At 35.2% G+C, this 16,398-nt stretch overlaps 2 protein-coding genes across 7 annotated transcripts in view; both read right to left on the bottom strand.

Moving 5' to 3' along the window:
• Positions 1-15,057, bottom strand: part of IP3K1 (Inositol 1,4,5-triphosphate kinase 1) — a 73,288-nt gene extending 58,231 nt beyond the window's left edge. The window contains exons 1-3 of one of the 6 annotated variants that reach the window (XM_053769830.2): positions 13,998-15,057; positions 12,914-13,006; positions 12,575-12,628 (exon numbers count right to left, since the gene is read on the bottom strand). In XM_053769830.2, coding sequence (XP_053625805.1) covers positions 12,575-12,628; positions 12,914-13,006; positions 13,998-14,081 — 231 coding nt within the window. In that variant the 5' untranslated portion in view covers positions 14,082-15,057. Of the gene's footprint in view, positions 1-12,574; positions 12,629-12,913; positions 13,011-13,686; positions 13,723-13,997 lie in introns of those variants that run through there. The other 5 variants (XM_053769831.2, XM_053769832.2, XM_053769833.2 and 2 more) reach the window with 5 other exon arrangements.
• A 121-nt stretch (positions 15,058-15,178) lies between these two features.
• LOC128683844 (rotatin-like) overlaps positions 15,179-16,398 on the bottom strand; it is a 39,375-nt gene continuing 38,155 nt past the window's right edge. The window contains exon 34 of the mRNA XM_053769845.2: positions 15,179-16,298. Coding sequence (XP_053625820.1) covers positions 16,155-16,298 — 144 coding nt within the window. The 3' untranslated portion in view covers positions 15,179-16,154. The remainder of the gene's footprint in view (positions 16,299-16,398) is intronic.

Raw genomic sequence — 16,398 nt, 5'->3', positions numbered from 1 at the left:
TAGATATAATAATAAATTAATAGTTATAAAGTAAAATTAGATTAATAGTTGGAGTAGTTCTGCATAAACCCTGAGGTGATTAGCAGGGGCACGTGCTACGAGACCTGGTCTGAGCGTACGTGACTGGTGACAGGGTTTCGGCAAGCAGCAGCTACCTGCTGCTTTGTTGACGACATCATGACCGGCTTCTTAATTGACTCAATCTGATACCATTCTTGGTATGCAATAGCGGTTACATGTTTAGATCATTTTCTGGGTCAGGGTTAGATCTTAGAATGTATCAACCGTCTGAAAGCCTACGTACTGTAACTTGATAAAGACCTAGCTAGTGCTCCTGCATAGCATCGCGTAAAGAGAAGAAATTTACAATGGTTATTCAAAGTTTAGCCCATAGTTTTCATAATTCTATTTACTGAATTGTGTAAGCTGGAAACAATTACACTATTATTGCTATTTACTGAATTGTGTAAGCTGGAAACAATTACACCTAATTACGCACACAACCAGACTCCACAACCAGACCTATCTCTGAATGAAGAAAATCTTTAACAGCACCCGTACAGATGAAATTTACTTACTTACGTACTTGTCTCTTTTATTTATTTTTCTTTTTCGTATATTCATAATTAGCAATAGAATCAGAATGAAGTGACCTTTTTGGGAATGTTCTTTTCCATTGGTCCTTTACAGTTTGCTTTATTTTTCAACTTCCGCAGTTACGCAGATTTGAACAATAAAATATGTACAATAAAAAGGTTAAAATTGAAGAAAGAAATAAAACTTATACGTTTTCAAGAGCTCCTCCAGCAAATGAGATGCTATGCTGATGGACATTGAGTTATTCAGTTCATCTTTTTAAAATTGGTAATGAGACCATGAGATTGATGTTAACGTACCTTTGATATTTGTACGAAGTTGAGCTGTTAGAGATCCGCACAATATTTTCAGAATACCTTTGATTCCTTTAATATTTGTAATAGATATAGTTTTATATTTCAGATAGGTGCTTCTAGAAAACTCATCGCCTCAACCCACAGATATCTGATAAACCCCAGTCCATATCATACATACACTGACAGAGATAAATATAGCAGAATATACTTAATCAACTAATATATATATGAAATATATGATAATAATACGTATCATTAGGTATTGTGAATGAGACATTTTATTTTGAAAAAGAATAGAAGGAGACATTATTCAAAAGTAAACAATTATCAAAATCAATTATTACTCCGCCTACAGTTAATGTGCTTCAGAACATACCTTGATCTTTAGTTTTTCTTAGGTTTTGCTTTTCGTCAAGAAACGTGAAACCTAATTAGGTCGATGCAACGACCCCAAATAATACTATTAAATAGAAATCGTTAGAGCCATTTTCGAGATCTCGAAATATACTTGTTAAAAATTAATTAACCTGATATCCCATTGTTCAGAATAAAATTTGATCAATCAAATACTAGTGCCATTGGTATATCGATACGATCAAGTGTTAGTGAACCGTAATAGATATTTTGTTGTCTTTTAGTTGGCTGGAAGGTATTGTAATTGCGATATCCGCCTTTGCGATTTTTACTTTCCATTTCTCTTTGTTATACTTAATATACCTAAGATTGAGTCTTTTATGTAAATTGAGCAAAGATTTTACCTATCTACGAACTTCAATTATTATAAAAGTATTGAATAGAATATAATTGAATTTTGGTATAAATTGACGCTATATGATGTAGTTTCAACCGGAAATCTGCCCTGACTCGACATATCCCTATTAGAATTATGCATGGTAATACTACAAAATAATCACCAGAGTGTAAGGAACCACTATTCAATAATATAGTTTTATACAATTGCATAAAAAGAAGCGAATCTTTGATGGCGTCTGGCGTCAATGCTATAATTTATTTATATATGAGCATCTTGGGTCAGACAAGTGGATATTTTATAGTGAGAGACAGCAAAAAATTACTTCTTTTCCTTCAATATAATCCAGGAATCGTCTTCCAGAATAAAATAGAAAAAAATATATTATAGGTTTCCTGGTTAAAAAGAATAGTCACCTAACCAGTATTTTTATGAGTAACACTATATTTTGTAGCACGCACTATACATGTAAGGGAGAAAATGTATTCTACTTTTTACACATAGGGTACAGCAATAGTATATAAAGGTTCCTAATTTACTATGATTGAACAAACTGTTAATAAAAGCTATATAATGTTAGATAAATAAATACTGATACCTGGTACGATTGTTGTAATTGATGTGATGATTGACAAAACTCCTATACTGATGCGCAGGTCAATACGCCAGCTGCTCTGTTGCTACACGTATACCAATAGGCACTCCACGATAAAGGCTATGTCAAGTGCCAGTACTTTCACCACATTTTGAACTTTGGAGTCTAGTACTTGTCTACTTTAGTACTTGACTAATTTACTTTATAACTCTACAGCTATCTATTATATATCCCTTTAAACGATACCAAAAATTTTGTTTCAAATTAAAATACACCTTATGAAAATAAAGAAATACTACTTAGCATAATAAGCATAATATTAAAATGGGCACTCATAATAATATAAATTAACAAATGCTAGACAGGAAATTTCAGCTACTTATATTAATAAATTATGGATATTCAATCAAATATACGCACGTGACTTTAATTGAAGGACACCAGAGCGTAAACAAATATATTTCTAACTAGATAATTAAAAATATACCTACATTGAGTCTTTATTTCAACAGGTATCATACAACTTATCTAATGTAACGATACTCAGGAACAATGCTCTTTGTACTTACTATACATATATTAGTACTATTTTCCGCACTGGATAAACCTAGTCACGTGCTTTATATACTTAGCATTTCTAATGAACACGTGAAGAATTCAGTCTTGGGGTTTAAAGATGAAATGAGGATTAATCTGTGAATATAATGATGATTAACTATTCAAGAGCCGCACTTGATGCGGAAAATGACAGGTCATCGTCCCCTTTACATTAATGATATGACACCGGGAATGATTGGTTATCCGTTAGCGGAAGAATTATTTATTGCAAAACTGTATCGTGCGTGACATATAAAGATTTGCGTTTGTGATGGAAAGCCGCATTAGTTTTTGTTTGGATGAAACCTATAATCATAGCGCCAGTTACTAGTATTTACAGTACACGAGTAATAGTAATACCTATTTAGAAATAGGAATTATTTGTTATGCCATTTTAAAATTTGTTAAGCAAAAAAAGTCTGATTATCCATCAATGTCAATGGATAGAAAATAAAAATTGGCTGGCAATAATAAAATTCAGGTGACAATTCTTGTTCCGAATACAATCATGATAATAATGGTCAGCAATATATTTGGGTAGCAAGATTTTTCAGTAACATGATGGTGATGGTGATGATGATGGTGATGATGAGGTGATGATGATGGCGATGATGATGGTGATGATGATGATGGTGATGATGGTGATGGCGATGATGATGGTGATGATGATGTTGATGATGGTGATGATGGTGATGATGGTGATTATGGTGATGATGGTGATGGTGATGGTGATGGTGATGGTGATGGTGATGGTGATGGTGATGGTGATGGTGATGGTGATGGTGATGGTGATGGTGATGGTGATGGTGATGGTGATGGTGATGGTGATGGTGATGGTGATGGTGATGGTGATGGTGATGGTGATGGTGATGGTGATGGTGATGGTGATGGTGATGGTGATGGTGATGGTGATGGTGATGGTGATGGTGATGGTGATGGTGATGGTGATGGTGATGGTGATGGTGATGGTGATGGTGATGGTGATGATAATAATTTGAGACCCTAGCCGAGAGAGCCGGGTGTATGGGGCAACAAAAAAAACAACAAACATGTTTCGGTTAGGTTAGGTAAATTTTGTGACCACACAAAGTTGTGTCATTCCTGTCAAAAAAAGCTAGGTACGAGGGTGGGTCAATAAGTCCGTGACTTTGAGAATAAAACAAAGGTTTTTTGACATTTTTTTTTTCTCTACATGTCTCCTTTGAGCTCTATACACTTCGTCCAACGTTTCTCTAATTTTTTGTGGACCCTTGCATTGTCCTGGTGAAAGACAAATGTCGGCATAATATTCATCATTCATTATTTTTCCTTTTTGAAGGTAATCAATATGAATTATACCGCGTGCGTCCCAAAATACGGTTGCCTTGACTTTATTGGCTGACAAACCCACTTTGGCCTTCTTCGGCACGGATTCGCCCCGAGAAACCCACTGTTTAGATTGCTGCTTAGTCTCTGGTGTGTTGTGATGAATCCATGTTTCGTCCACGGTTACGAAACGCCTCAAAAATTCGTCCTTATTACTATTAAACAACGCCAGACACTCCTTCGAAGTTTTCACGCGATTGCTTTTGTGGTCAACTGTGAGCAAACGCGGCACCCATCTTGCGGATAGTTTTCTCAGATCCAAGTGATCACTTAAAATCGAAACTACTAAGCCATGAGATATGCCTATAGCTTCCACAATCTCACGCACCTTCAATGTCTGATCGGCCAACACCATATCGTGAATTTTTTCAATTGTTATGGGTGTAGCGACCTCTACTGGACGTCCTGATCGTTCGGCATCATTTGTGCTTGTACGGCCACATCGAAAATCAGTAAACCACTTTTTTATCATTGAAATTGATGGTGCAGAGTCCCCTTTGTATTGTCAAGCTTTGCCTTTGTTTGAGTCACAGTTTTTCTCCGCAAAAAGTAATACTTTATGAGCACACGAAATTCACTTTTTTCCATTATCTTTAAATTTCCCGCCTTCGTCTTCTATCTATAGCTATCAAGCACAAACAATAGAATGCAGCTTATTCAAAATTTGATAGGAGTCAACTGACAGATGCAGGATGACAGGAGTAGTGTTGCTTTTTAATTTAAGAGGCGGGAAATTAAAAAGTCACGGACTTATTAACACGCCCAGGTAGTTCAGTCGTCCGTGCAGTCATCATCATATCGAGTGTGTTATTACTAACATTGGTGTCAGATTTTATTCAAGTCGCCCAAAGGCATCTGACATGGCTGTTACGACTACTTACCGCCATCTAGTAGCAGGTAGTCTAATTCATACACACTAGTGAACTTAACTGTCCACCAGTGTGCAGGTTTCCTTACGACGGTTTTCCTTAACCGGAAGCAAGTGGTGGTATATGAACACTAATATGAGTTATATTGATATACAAATTCATATGGCACGAATAGGATACGAACATGAGACCTTTCGATCCACAGACGGGCGTCTTAACCATTAAACCACCTATTACCGTGCAGTTAATCGTTTAAGTTCTCTTGTTGAGGAACAAGTCAACACACTTAGGATGAGCGGTAGCTGATGACGTGACGTGACCTCCGATTGATCAATCGAAATCTGTATTTGTTTACTAACACATACATACATACACGTGCACATTCATAATTATTCAATATAACAATTTGCATACCAATGTATTCAAGATTTGTTTTCAAACTTTCAACGTAAATATAGATGAAATCCAAAAGGACAATGCTTTCTTCTTGATTTTAGCTCTCTCTCATATCTATTTATATAATTTTAACTAGGTCTATCACAGAAATAAATTACCGTAATAAATGCAATTACGTACGAGACTGTATACTTAATTCAAAGATCATCAATTTGAATACCCTTTGCCGGTATTATTTAAATTTTTAGTATGCAAAGAATACTATTTTTGGTACAAATTAACTTGTTTTGTCTAAAATATGAACATGGGAAATACGCCCATTGTATAAAGTTAAAGAAATCGTAAGTTAATCATAGTCAATTTATGGCATGTGTCATGAAATTCCTTCAATCCTTGTCCAATCTGACAGAGAAGACATTAACGAAATTGCTAATTTCGTAAAAATGGGGGGAAGGAAACGGTCTGGGTATACTATAGAATTGATTTGAGCAATACCTGTCTCGATAATAATGGAAGGTAGATAACTATTTTTTTAATTTGATACCTTGAATATTTATAAATATATATTGAATATTTATATATATTTATTCAAAAACTTTGAATACGAGTATCAAATTATCGAATATCTCAAATTAGATATTTTCGGAATACATGCATGTGCATTCAACGACTGATACCACCGAAAAATATTGCACTGGTTCGAACGTTTGAACATATCGATATATGCAAAATCAGCACAGAAACTCAAAACCTCCTGGGATGGTTTGGGTTGCAGATGCAGACGAACATGGTCTGCGCGTACGGCGTTAGTTGCGCCTGCGCAGCGCCACCTTGGCCAGTAGGTACAGTAATCGTCGGTCACGTGACACCATTGACGTCAATGCTGACCTCTGGCAGCACAGCGGTCTGGCTGTTGCCTACTTATCGCCGAAATACCCTACATGCAAAGCGAGCAAGCAAGCGGCCGAGCACGCACTATGTCGCAGTACAATAAAATTACATCAATGGTTAATAAACAAGATAGTAACATAAATAAGCCCTCTATCTAATCAAGATGCAGATGATTCTTTGTTAATTTGGACTCTTCAAAATTTTCCTCAATTATAGCGAAAATTTTGTAAAAACGTTCTCATTTGCGCACAAAATTATACAGTGTTTATTTTGCGGTCTTGTCCAACAAGATACTTTTTCAAATGTCTATAACACAATAAAATACAACAATTTATGTATAGCGTCATTTATCATGGAGTCAAAGCCGTTCCTAATAGACTTGAATGGCAACAAAAATAGAAAATAATAAAATTGATTTTAATCAATTACTATATTTCGATACTCATACGATACATTTATACATTTTAATTTCACTTAAATTAAACGCCCGCCCGTCTATATGATATGGACTGTGATTGAGGATTTATACAAGACTTACTACATTTTATATAAACTTCCAAAGGGATTGTTATATTAATTGAGATGGTAGCATAGTCAGAGGCCTAGGATAGATTTATAAATAATCCGAAAGCACCACCGATGGTAATTTCCGTCAAATGATTGACAACATGATCTATGTGTGGCTCGTCGCCATGCACGACACTTTCCTCCCGAATGCCCAGAGCGAGGACACGACGCCATTCAAATTGAAATCTATTCTAAAAACACGTTTTTCACGCAAGTGACAGCAATACATAACATGACTAAACTTTCACAAGAAGTAGCCGCTAAAACGTGACTTATTTACTATTAATATGTTTACAGAAATTTCGCCTTCTTTTAGTCGCGACAAGTCTGATCACAAATTATGATGAGTCTTGTCGCATTTTGTTTTTATTGATAACCTTGAACATCTACTTTGATGGAGTGATGTTTGTATAACGGGACAAGCATGTACCTAAGTTTATATGCAATTTTTAGGAATATTCTAGTAACAATCTTACATTTATAGATGCATGTGCTAACAGAGCATACCACAACTAACATTGGATACAAATTAATCATAAAAACAATAATGTGAAAACTATTTTTAAATCAAGGCCTCTGACTATGCTACTAAGGGCCCGCAAAAAGATGACCAAATGTGACAAAATACGGGTCGAAAAACTAATACCAGTCGTCAAAAATGTTGTTATAATTGTAAGATATATACGAATAAACTCCGATCTATACTTGTAATTTTACCACAAAGTGTCACATAACCACAAAAAAAATTCAATCATTTTGCATTCTAAAAGAGTAGCAATAGATATTGAAAATCCAGAATGAAAGAAACAACATCAGTATAACACGTGTCACATTTTTTTTTGCTTTCTCTCAACAAAACATTGATTCAGATAATCCCTATTAGCAAGTCTGGTTGTTATTGAAAAGTGACTTGAATCAATGAATTTGAATCACAAACGTGACCACCGCGTACCTATCACTTCTTAACCAAAATTATTTCAAAATTATCCGATTTGACGTGTAATAAATAAAAATACAGTATTTGCTGAATTACATAAATGTTATGAAATAAACATACTTATGTCACATGCGCAAGATAATCTAATCTAAATTTGTAAATTGTCACTTGTCAGTACAATAGGTAACTTTCGGGCCGAACCCCAGTTCATTACAATATTGTTTGCAATGGGTAATAACTACATAACTACATTCCAAATATTGTGCTATTTTGTGCCAGCGACTGGTTCCGAATAATATTGAAATTAAATTGGTAACACCAAGTATCATCATCTTCCTTACTTCATCACGTTATCTGGGGTCAGCGCAATGTCTATTCTTCCCATAATTCCCTATTTCTTGTATAGGTATGCCAAGTATATGGCAAAGTAATAAACTTTTTTCCTAACAAACAAGGAATCAAACTAAAAGTGGATCCAGCGAAAAACAAGCAGTATTGCCATTTTACCGTAATATTAAACGTTACAGAATAATAATTTTATTACATGGTGCTTCTGTCTTCCAGACAAGAACTTTGTGCTGAAGAATAAAATGGAGTAGAAAATGTTATATACATATATAACATTTTCTACTCCATTTTAATAAAAGATTTCAACGTGCCAAAAAAGATTTTTCATTCCCAAGGTCAGGATTTATATTATATTCAAACTAGATTTATTCATGCAAGTCATACGAAACACATGTCCTGGTGGGAGGGTAAGCCCCAGAAAGGCATGATGTCGTCAAAGTGGATATGTATGCGTGTCAATGGTCTACTAATAAATAAATCGACGGCATCATAAGGATGCCGTCGACCGTGCGAAACGAAGATTAAAAGTTGGGAAGCGGACTCTAAACTCCGACGTTTAGTGGCTGAGGATGAAAGCTCAGTTGAAAGAGAGACAAAATCTATAAACTATTTATTAATAACACATTTCACTGATAAGATGACAAACACCTTGAAACACATATACATTTTATGTAAATCCATCCAAAAAATTCCAGCACTAAATAAAACATGATAAAAATACATTTGACTTTAAATAGATCTACGAATTCAACGCAATTATTATTTCCTCCCAAGGTCGTCGTGGCACCAGTCTTTGACCGAACACGTGACTAGGTGCATTAATAATGTCACCGACAAAATGTGAGGAATAGACAAGCAGGAGTGAACTGCTGAAACTCCACGAAGAATGACAATGACCGCCCGTCCTGAAAAACGACCGGGCGAGAGAAACTTAAGATTTGACCCTATCCTCTCCTTAAGCATGTTGTGCACATATGTATTTTCGCTTACCAGTTGACTGGAAAAGATCCCTTCATGGGAAAAGTTCGCCGTTGCACTTAAGTTGCACTTTAATATCTGTATTTATTTGTATTTTGTTATGTACAATAAAGTTATTTCAAACAAACAAATGTTTTATCACCGTGAAAAATTTATCATATCGTCGACAATGTAAACCACGGGAATAAGACATAAGAAGGGTCTTATCAGTATGGACGAGCTAGAGTTTAAAAAATAGGGACTCAAAAAAAACTTGCATGTAGATCTTTGCGGCTAACAAAAACGTTCCGGGACTCTTCTATCTATCTTTTCCTATTATTGTAACGTTTATTTAGTCGGAAAGATTTGAGATCGTTGCGATCTACTCATAATATCAATTCTTATGATAAAACTGTAGCTAGACTATGTCTGTACATAGGAGATATTTACTTTAAAAAATAGGAGAGGGCTATTTAGGATACGAATGTAGTAGGTTGTATAGTCAACGCACATCAGCCTACCCAAAGTCATTGGAAACTCGCCGCTATTACCGCGCACTGTTGGCTGTACTTTATTTTCATTCATGCGGCTGAATACTTCTCTTTCATTACGTCAAATATCTACCGACGCCAGCTAAGATGCCTATTCAATCCAAAACGACTTTCACATCTAACTTATGTCACACGAAAAAAAAATTGAGAAGTTCAACCCGAGGTCGTTTATGCTCTCACGTATCTAGCGACAATAGAAAGGACTTCTAGAGATTAGTGACGAGTGACGCACATAATCGAGACCGGACATTGTCGGACATTCAGCAGAATGTCGGTACGTGTCGGTCACTCACCGTCCGGCCCTAGGGGACCTTTCCAGAACAAATGACGCAAGAACTGAAGCCGCGTCAAATTACCCTCACTATCATAGAATGCAATTGAATATACCGATAAAATGCACTATTAGAGTGGACACGTGATCTGTGCATCCAGAATGTAATACCTTAGAGGTACATAACTCAAAGTATGACGTTTGAAGCAATTATATTTTATTCGTGAAAATAATTATATTATTGTGATTGATAGATTGAGGTTTAGATTTATTGTTATAAAGTATTTCTTTAGTTTCATTGGACGGAGTGCAATCATTCTGTCCTACTAATATTGTAAAATATTGAGAGAGTTTGTGAGGATGTATGTGTGTATGGTTGTTACTATTTCACGCAACAAAAACAGGACGGATTGTTATGAAATTTCGTACACGGGTAGAATATAATCTGGAATTAACACACAGGGTTGTTATCCCGAAATTTACGAATAGGAACGAAGCCCGAGTCAATGAAAACACGTTTATTCTGGTGGTTTTAAAGAAAATAAAATATTAGTCACTAACATGAAAAGCAACATGATACTTGGCTGCTTTATGTTAATGACCAATATTTCATACACGTGTTTTATTATTCATCTGATACCAGCTGGTCTTTGTTTGTCTACGGATCATTATTTGATTATTACTATATCAAATCCAAATTTCATCAAAATCGACCCAGCGCTTAGCTGTGAAAAAGTGACAGACAAACTTTCACATTTATAAAGCTAGTGTCGATGGATAATGTGGACTTTTGGTATTTTTTAGGTTTTTATAATTTCACATTAACAAACACTTGGGTTAACCTGCCTCTGACGACAATTGACAATCGTTGCAAAAAATATGTTCTCAACAAGCCTGTCTCATTTCCATAGCAAACAAAGAGAGCCGTTACTCACTGTCAACATTAATAACTTTATTAGGGATTACCCATATTTGTATATTTACAAAAAATGTGGAATACCATGTATTAACAAATATTATAAGCAGCAAACAAATACTTCATGCGACAAGAGCATTGTCGGTTTCGATGCATACGTCGAAAAATTATGTAAATAAATAGCTATGAAAAATTGTGTAAACTGGTTTTGCCGTTGCTATATTTAGACTACACTTTGCATAAGCAAAATTTAAAGCATTTTAATTGCATTTTGAACAATAATAAATGGGACCAAATATACGATTTTTCTTTATTTCAAAAGAAATAAAGAGGAATATAAATCAATCTAATATCTCAGTCAACTAAGTGTGCTTGTAAGTTAATTAGCGTCAGAGCATCATTAGATACTTAATTTGGTCCACAATATTAGATACAGCAAATATTTATCTTAGGAGGGAAACCCCAAGTGTCCAAGCTATTACATATTTATTTGCTTGAACTTCGTCAAAAAACAAGAGACCACACGATCTTTTCATCACACGATTGAGTGCGAGTAAATATTATCTTAAGGAATACATTTACATCAATAATATACATAATATAGGTGCTATATCATCTCATTCGAAGCCGTTTCTATCCATATACATCGATGCATTAATATTTTTTTTAATATGAACGATCAATCAATGAAGGATACACGACAGGGACAGGGGAAAGTTTGTTTTCAATACGAGTATCTTTATATCTCGCGACAAACTAGTACTAGAGTTTGTAATGTAGTATTTTACTATCAGTGTGAAGACATCAACTTATCTATAAGCATAATATCTACGTGTGTAATTTTCCTATATAAATGCAAATAATTGCAAAAAGATAGCAAGCCAACATCAGCCTAATTTTGGGCTATTACCTAATCACATAATTCGCAGGTTTGTGTTTAAACAAAATATACTAAAGTTAAAAAAATCATATCAGGCTAATATTTAGTGTCTGTATCTAATTAAATCTTTATGACAATATTATGGGATCCTATTGTTTGTTTGAAGATGTAGCAGATAAAGTGAGTAAGCAGTAAGAGTTTACCTACCTCAAATAAGGTAGAAATCTCATAATATTGTTTTAATTATATTCCGAATAGGAAGCCAGCACTATAATAACTAGTATCTAGATTTCTTGACATTTTGCCTGGACGATGAAATGAGCAATCATTGCGATAACCGCCATGTGTTGCATTATATTTTCTCAGTATTACTGTAATTTTTATTATAGTTATTTTTGTAGAATAAGACGGCTTTGTGTTGGAATAAACAAGTTACTTTTTACAAATTAAAGATAAGTTATTAGTTTTAAGAGTTTACCGTGGCAATACGAACCAATTTCAGGATAAACGGAACAATCTCAACCAATTTCGAGTCATTTCTTATTTTTTTCTTACGTTATTAATAAATTTATAGAATCGTGATGGAATTATTCTGAAAGTTTATCTATACAATGTGCACTAAACTGGTAAGTCGTATAAAAAATACTTAATTATTTTTTAGGGATTTTTTAAAGCTGTCGAAGACGTGAATTAAAAAAAAAGCTTTCCTTCAACTTTACGGACGTTTTAGTTTCACATATTTTACTTATACAAAACACATGCATACCTACTTATATGGATATAGACTTACCTTTCTTTCTGTCGCGTGATTTTCTTTCCTAAAATCTCTGAAGCCATTTCGAAACTGGAAAGAAGAATTAAGTAGACATGATATATGATTCTATTTTAAAGCATGTTCCAAGTTTTATTTCACCCAAATCAAGAAGTCGAATATACCACTTTTCCTGATTGAGCATGTATAAAACTTAATAAAAATGCAACTTACAACTTGATAATATTTTCCCTACTGCTTACAGCTTAAGCTGAAGCTTACTGTTAAGGTTAAGCCATTATTTTATGTGGAAAAGACAGCCAGCTAGATGTGTAAATATTTTGATTATAGGAATAGAAAGTAGCAAAAGAGGTTTACTTTCCGAACGCACCACGCAATGAAAACAGCTGAAGAGTTTCGGAGGTGGCGAGTTGGCCGGGGAGTTCTCGCAGGAATCACACAATGGTATGCCTTTCTGAAACAGACAGCTTTAGCTTACCATCCAGTCGCAAAAACAAAAGTTATTTCTTTCTTTTGGAGTGTCAGCTAACAAGTCGGCCTTTGTACGCGTCTCTTCGTTTTACTGCTTTCTTTGTGCAATAAAGAAATTAAAAACGGACAAACAGTTTGATCATCATGATCAACAGTTCCAGTTGTAGGCCAATTTGACGAAAATGTTATAAATTCATTTTGAATAAAAATCTAAAGCTTTTTTTATAAATACATGCGTTACGTTGAAAATAATAAAGTTTTTATTGTACACCAGATTTTTTCTATCAACAAAAATTCAACATCTGATGAATCATCAATTTTTTAAGTAAATACAAAATAATTTCCATTTAGATGTTGCATCCAATGATTGACAAGCGATTATGTATGCAAATTGCGGAGCGCATTGCTTAACCATAAGTATACTGCGATCGACAACAAAGCTTTGTTATTATGAGCATGATACATACGACAAAGCTTTGTTATTATGAGCATGATACATACGACAAAGCTTTGTTATTACGAGCATAAAACATACGTTTATTATACTTTGGAAACTTTATTCGAAAAAGTTTACTGGGCAATAAGTAGTGTCAACAACACATGCAGTCATGTGTTACGTACTAACTACCAATATTTCAATACAGTTACTAAATTCCTACCTCGTATACGTATTCACTCATAGTCATAAGTAGGACGAGTCGACGTCTACTACATCTGTCTAGTATATGAATTATCTCGATTAAAACTATCGTGCTTTCTCTCACTCTCGCTTATTATTTTTACATTTCACATTTTTCTATTGTGCCTAACTTCAGAAAATAAAACTGTCATACGACATCCAGGAAATCCGATGAATCGCAAACATTGTCCACAAAGCGGGTTGAATGCACGATGGTCGCGCGCGGCCGACCTTGCGCCGGCGCACGTCGCGATAACACCAGCCACGCAGCTCACCGGCACCGATACTCACATTCGCACCAGTCGCGTTGTCGTCGCCAGTGTACACGGCCGAGTAGCTCTCTGGCGGGAAGCTGAACTGTGGAGGCGACATCATCACTCAAGCACACAGTACTGACACTGACGTCCGCCGGGTACAGCCGGACTGGACTCACATCCAGGTTCGCCAGCGTCCGCGGCGGCGCCCCATTGTTCCTTATTGATCAGATACCAGTACCACCGTGCTGCGCCGGACAGCACAAATATACGCACTGACACGCCACCGTCGCGTCCACGCGAGGATTATCACTCTTCACACCGATAATGAGCAATGCAAACCCATAAAAATCGTATTGGCCACCGTGTGCGCCGATTGTGCGCTATCGACGCTGAACCTTATCGCGGACTCGGCCTTGGCAAGACTGGATAAACGAGACATGAGACATGTAGTTGTTCTCAGCATTAATATTGGGAACTGCGGGTACGCGGTCGCTTTTAGATAGTTTATACTACACCGACATCATTTTCAATAAACAAACAAATGACGTGAACACATGCGGAATACGAATAGTGTGAATAAAATATACTACAAGCGTATTATTATTAGACCATATTAAAACAAACAATACGTTTCAGAGTGTACTACGACTACGCATTGCGCAAGCGATACTGCTAAACATGGGCCGTACAAATAGCTATGTATGTCTACCGTAACAATAAATAAAAATGAGCATTGGTTTGAGAAAAAATATCTTGAGTACGAAATATCTCATTCGTATTGTGTAGAACAATTTACCAAACTCCTTGACCTTGCGTAACAAAGCGACGTAAACAAAATAATAATCTACTGGACATTGACTTCTGTTGTATTTGATTAACGAATTCCAGTACCCAATAATAAATTGGACGCGTTTCCATTGATTAATTAAATAATTAAATTAGTGATGTATGGTGAAAAAAATTGATAACATTGGCCGTGCCGTCACAGACAAGATAATTTGTGAATGTTATCATAACTGTTTATTTAAAAGCACACAATATACAATCAAAACAAAATTCGTATTTATTTATACTTCACTAATTCCAGACACTGGTGTCTCCGAGTTGGTTGACATGCAAAATTAAGTCATTATTTCGCCTGTTTCAAAAAATGAACTACGCTGGCGAAAAACAAACGAAAAGGAAAATATTTCATAAAATAAATATATAGACATATAGAGTATACTTTGAGTTTATTATATTAAAATACAAATATGGACATTATAGTACAAAAATACATGTATAGTCAGACTTTGAATTTATGAGCTGAACATCACAGATTAACGGTATTTAACAGAACTATAACAACTGCCTACACAAAATCTCGATAAACCGCAGCATGCACTCACACATTACACAATTTACATTTCATTAATCCGAAGCTTGTAATACAATGCCATACTTAAACCGTTAAATACTAATATTGCAGTAGGACTGTAGTACTTTTAGTAAGCCCGCCATAAATGTTGTCAACAATTAACTAACTGCATTAGTTATGCACATATTAGCGGTGAGACCGACACCAAGAAATACCTTTGAGTGACATATTTAATTGTATTTATCTTTAAACTCACATTTACATCCTATAGGCAAATTTTGAATACATATGAATGTCGTAAAAAAAACATATGCTATTTTATCTCTTTATCAATTCATTTTACTTTTTTCTTGTACTAATCATGTGTTAAGTCAAAGTATTAAAAGTTACAAAAATTACACGATTTCACATATCGGTTTTGGTTGTATGTCGCAGTTTACCGATGAGATTATAAAAAACACCACATCCTCTCGTTACTTACATTTTTCTATTTTGAACAGAAAAGGATTAAGGAAAATCTGCTTAAAAGTTACAATGTCCAATCAATATCAAAATAAATGGAACTATTAATATACATACTTTTGTAGGTCATACAAAACTTGATTTGGAACAAAAATATAATTGAACATAAAGGACAAAAACTGTCGACTACTTACCGTCAAGCTACATAAAAAGGGCGGACGCAAGCTCATTCACATGATAGTAATCATGTAACCATTTGTTAGCGAGCAGTGTTTTCGTTTGATAGTCATTGTTTTATTCTTCCGATAAGAAATGTGGCGAGTTGATAAAATTTAATTGAAAACAATATTATCAGGTATGGATGTTGATATGTCAAGTAGCTTGTAGTACAGTGTTAGTGTAGGTAAGTAGCTGCAGAGCGCGCTGCGCCGCGGGCTCCTTGTTGAGGCGCCGCAGCCGCTGCATGGCCGAGTACACGGCGGTGCACATGCCTGCACTGCGCAGTTGCAATTTGGCCTGAAAAATGTCGTCTTTTAATGAAACGTTATGGTTGATGTGGTTATTTGACGGTGAAGGCGGTTCATTTGATTTCTGCCTCATATCTTCCGTAGACTAC

This window comes from Plodia interpunctella, chromosome 3 (genome assembly GCF_027563975.2).
Source record: "Plodia interpunctella isolate USDA-ARS_2022_Savannah chromosome 3, ilPloInte3.2, whole genome shotgun sequence".
In the NCBI taxonomy this organism is placed as follows: domain Eukaryota; kingdom Metazoa; phylum Arthropoda; class Insecta; order Lepidoptera; family Pyralidae; genus Plodia; species Plodia interpunctella.
This window is presented reverse-complemented; position numbering and strand designations above follow the sequence as displayed.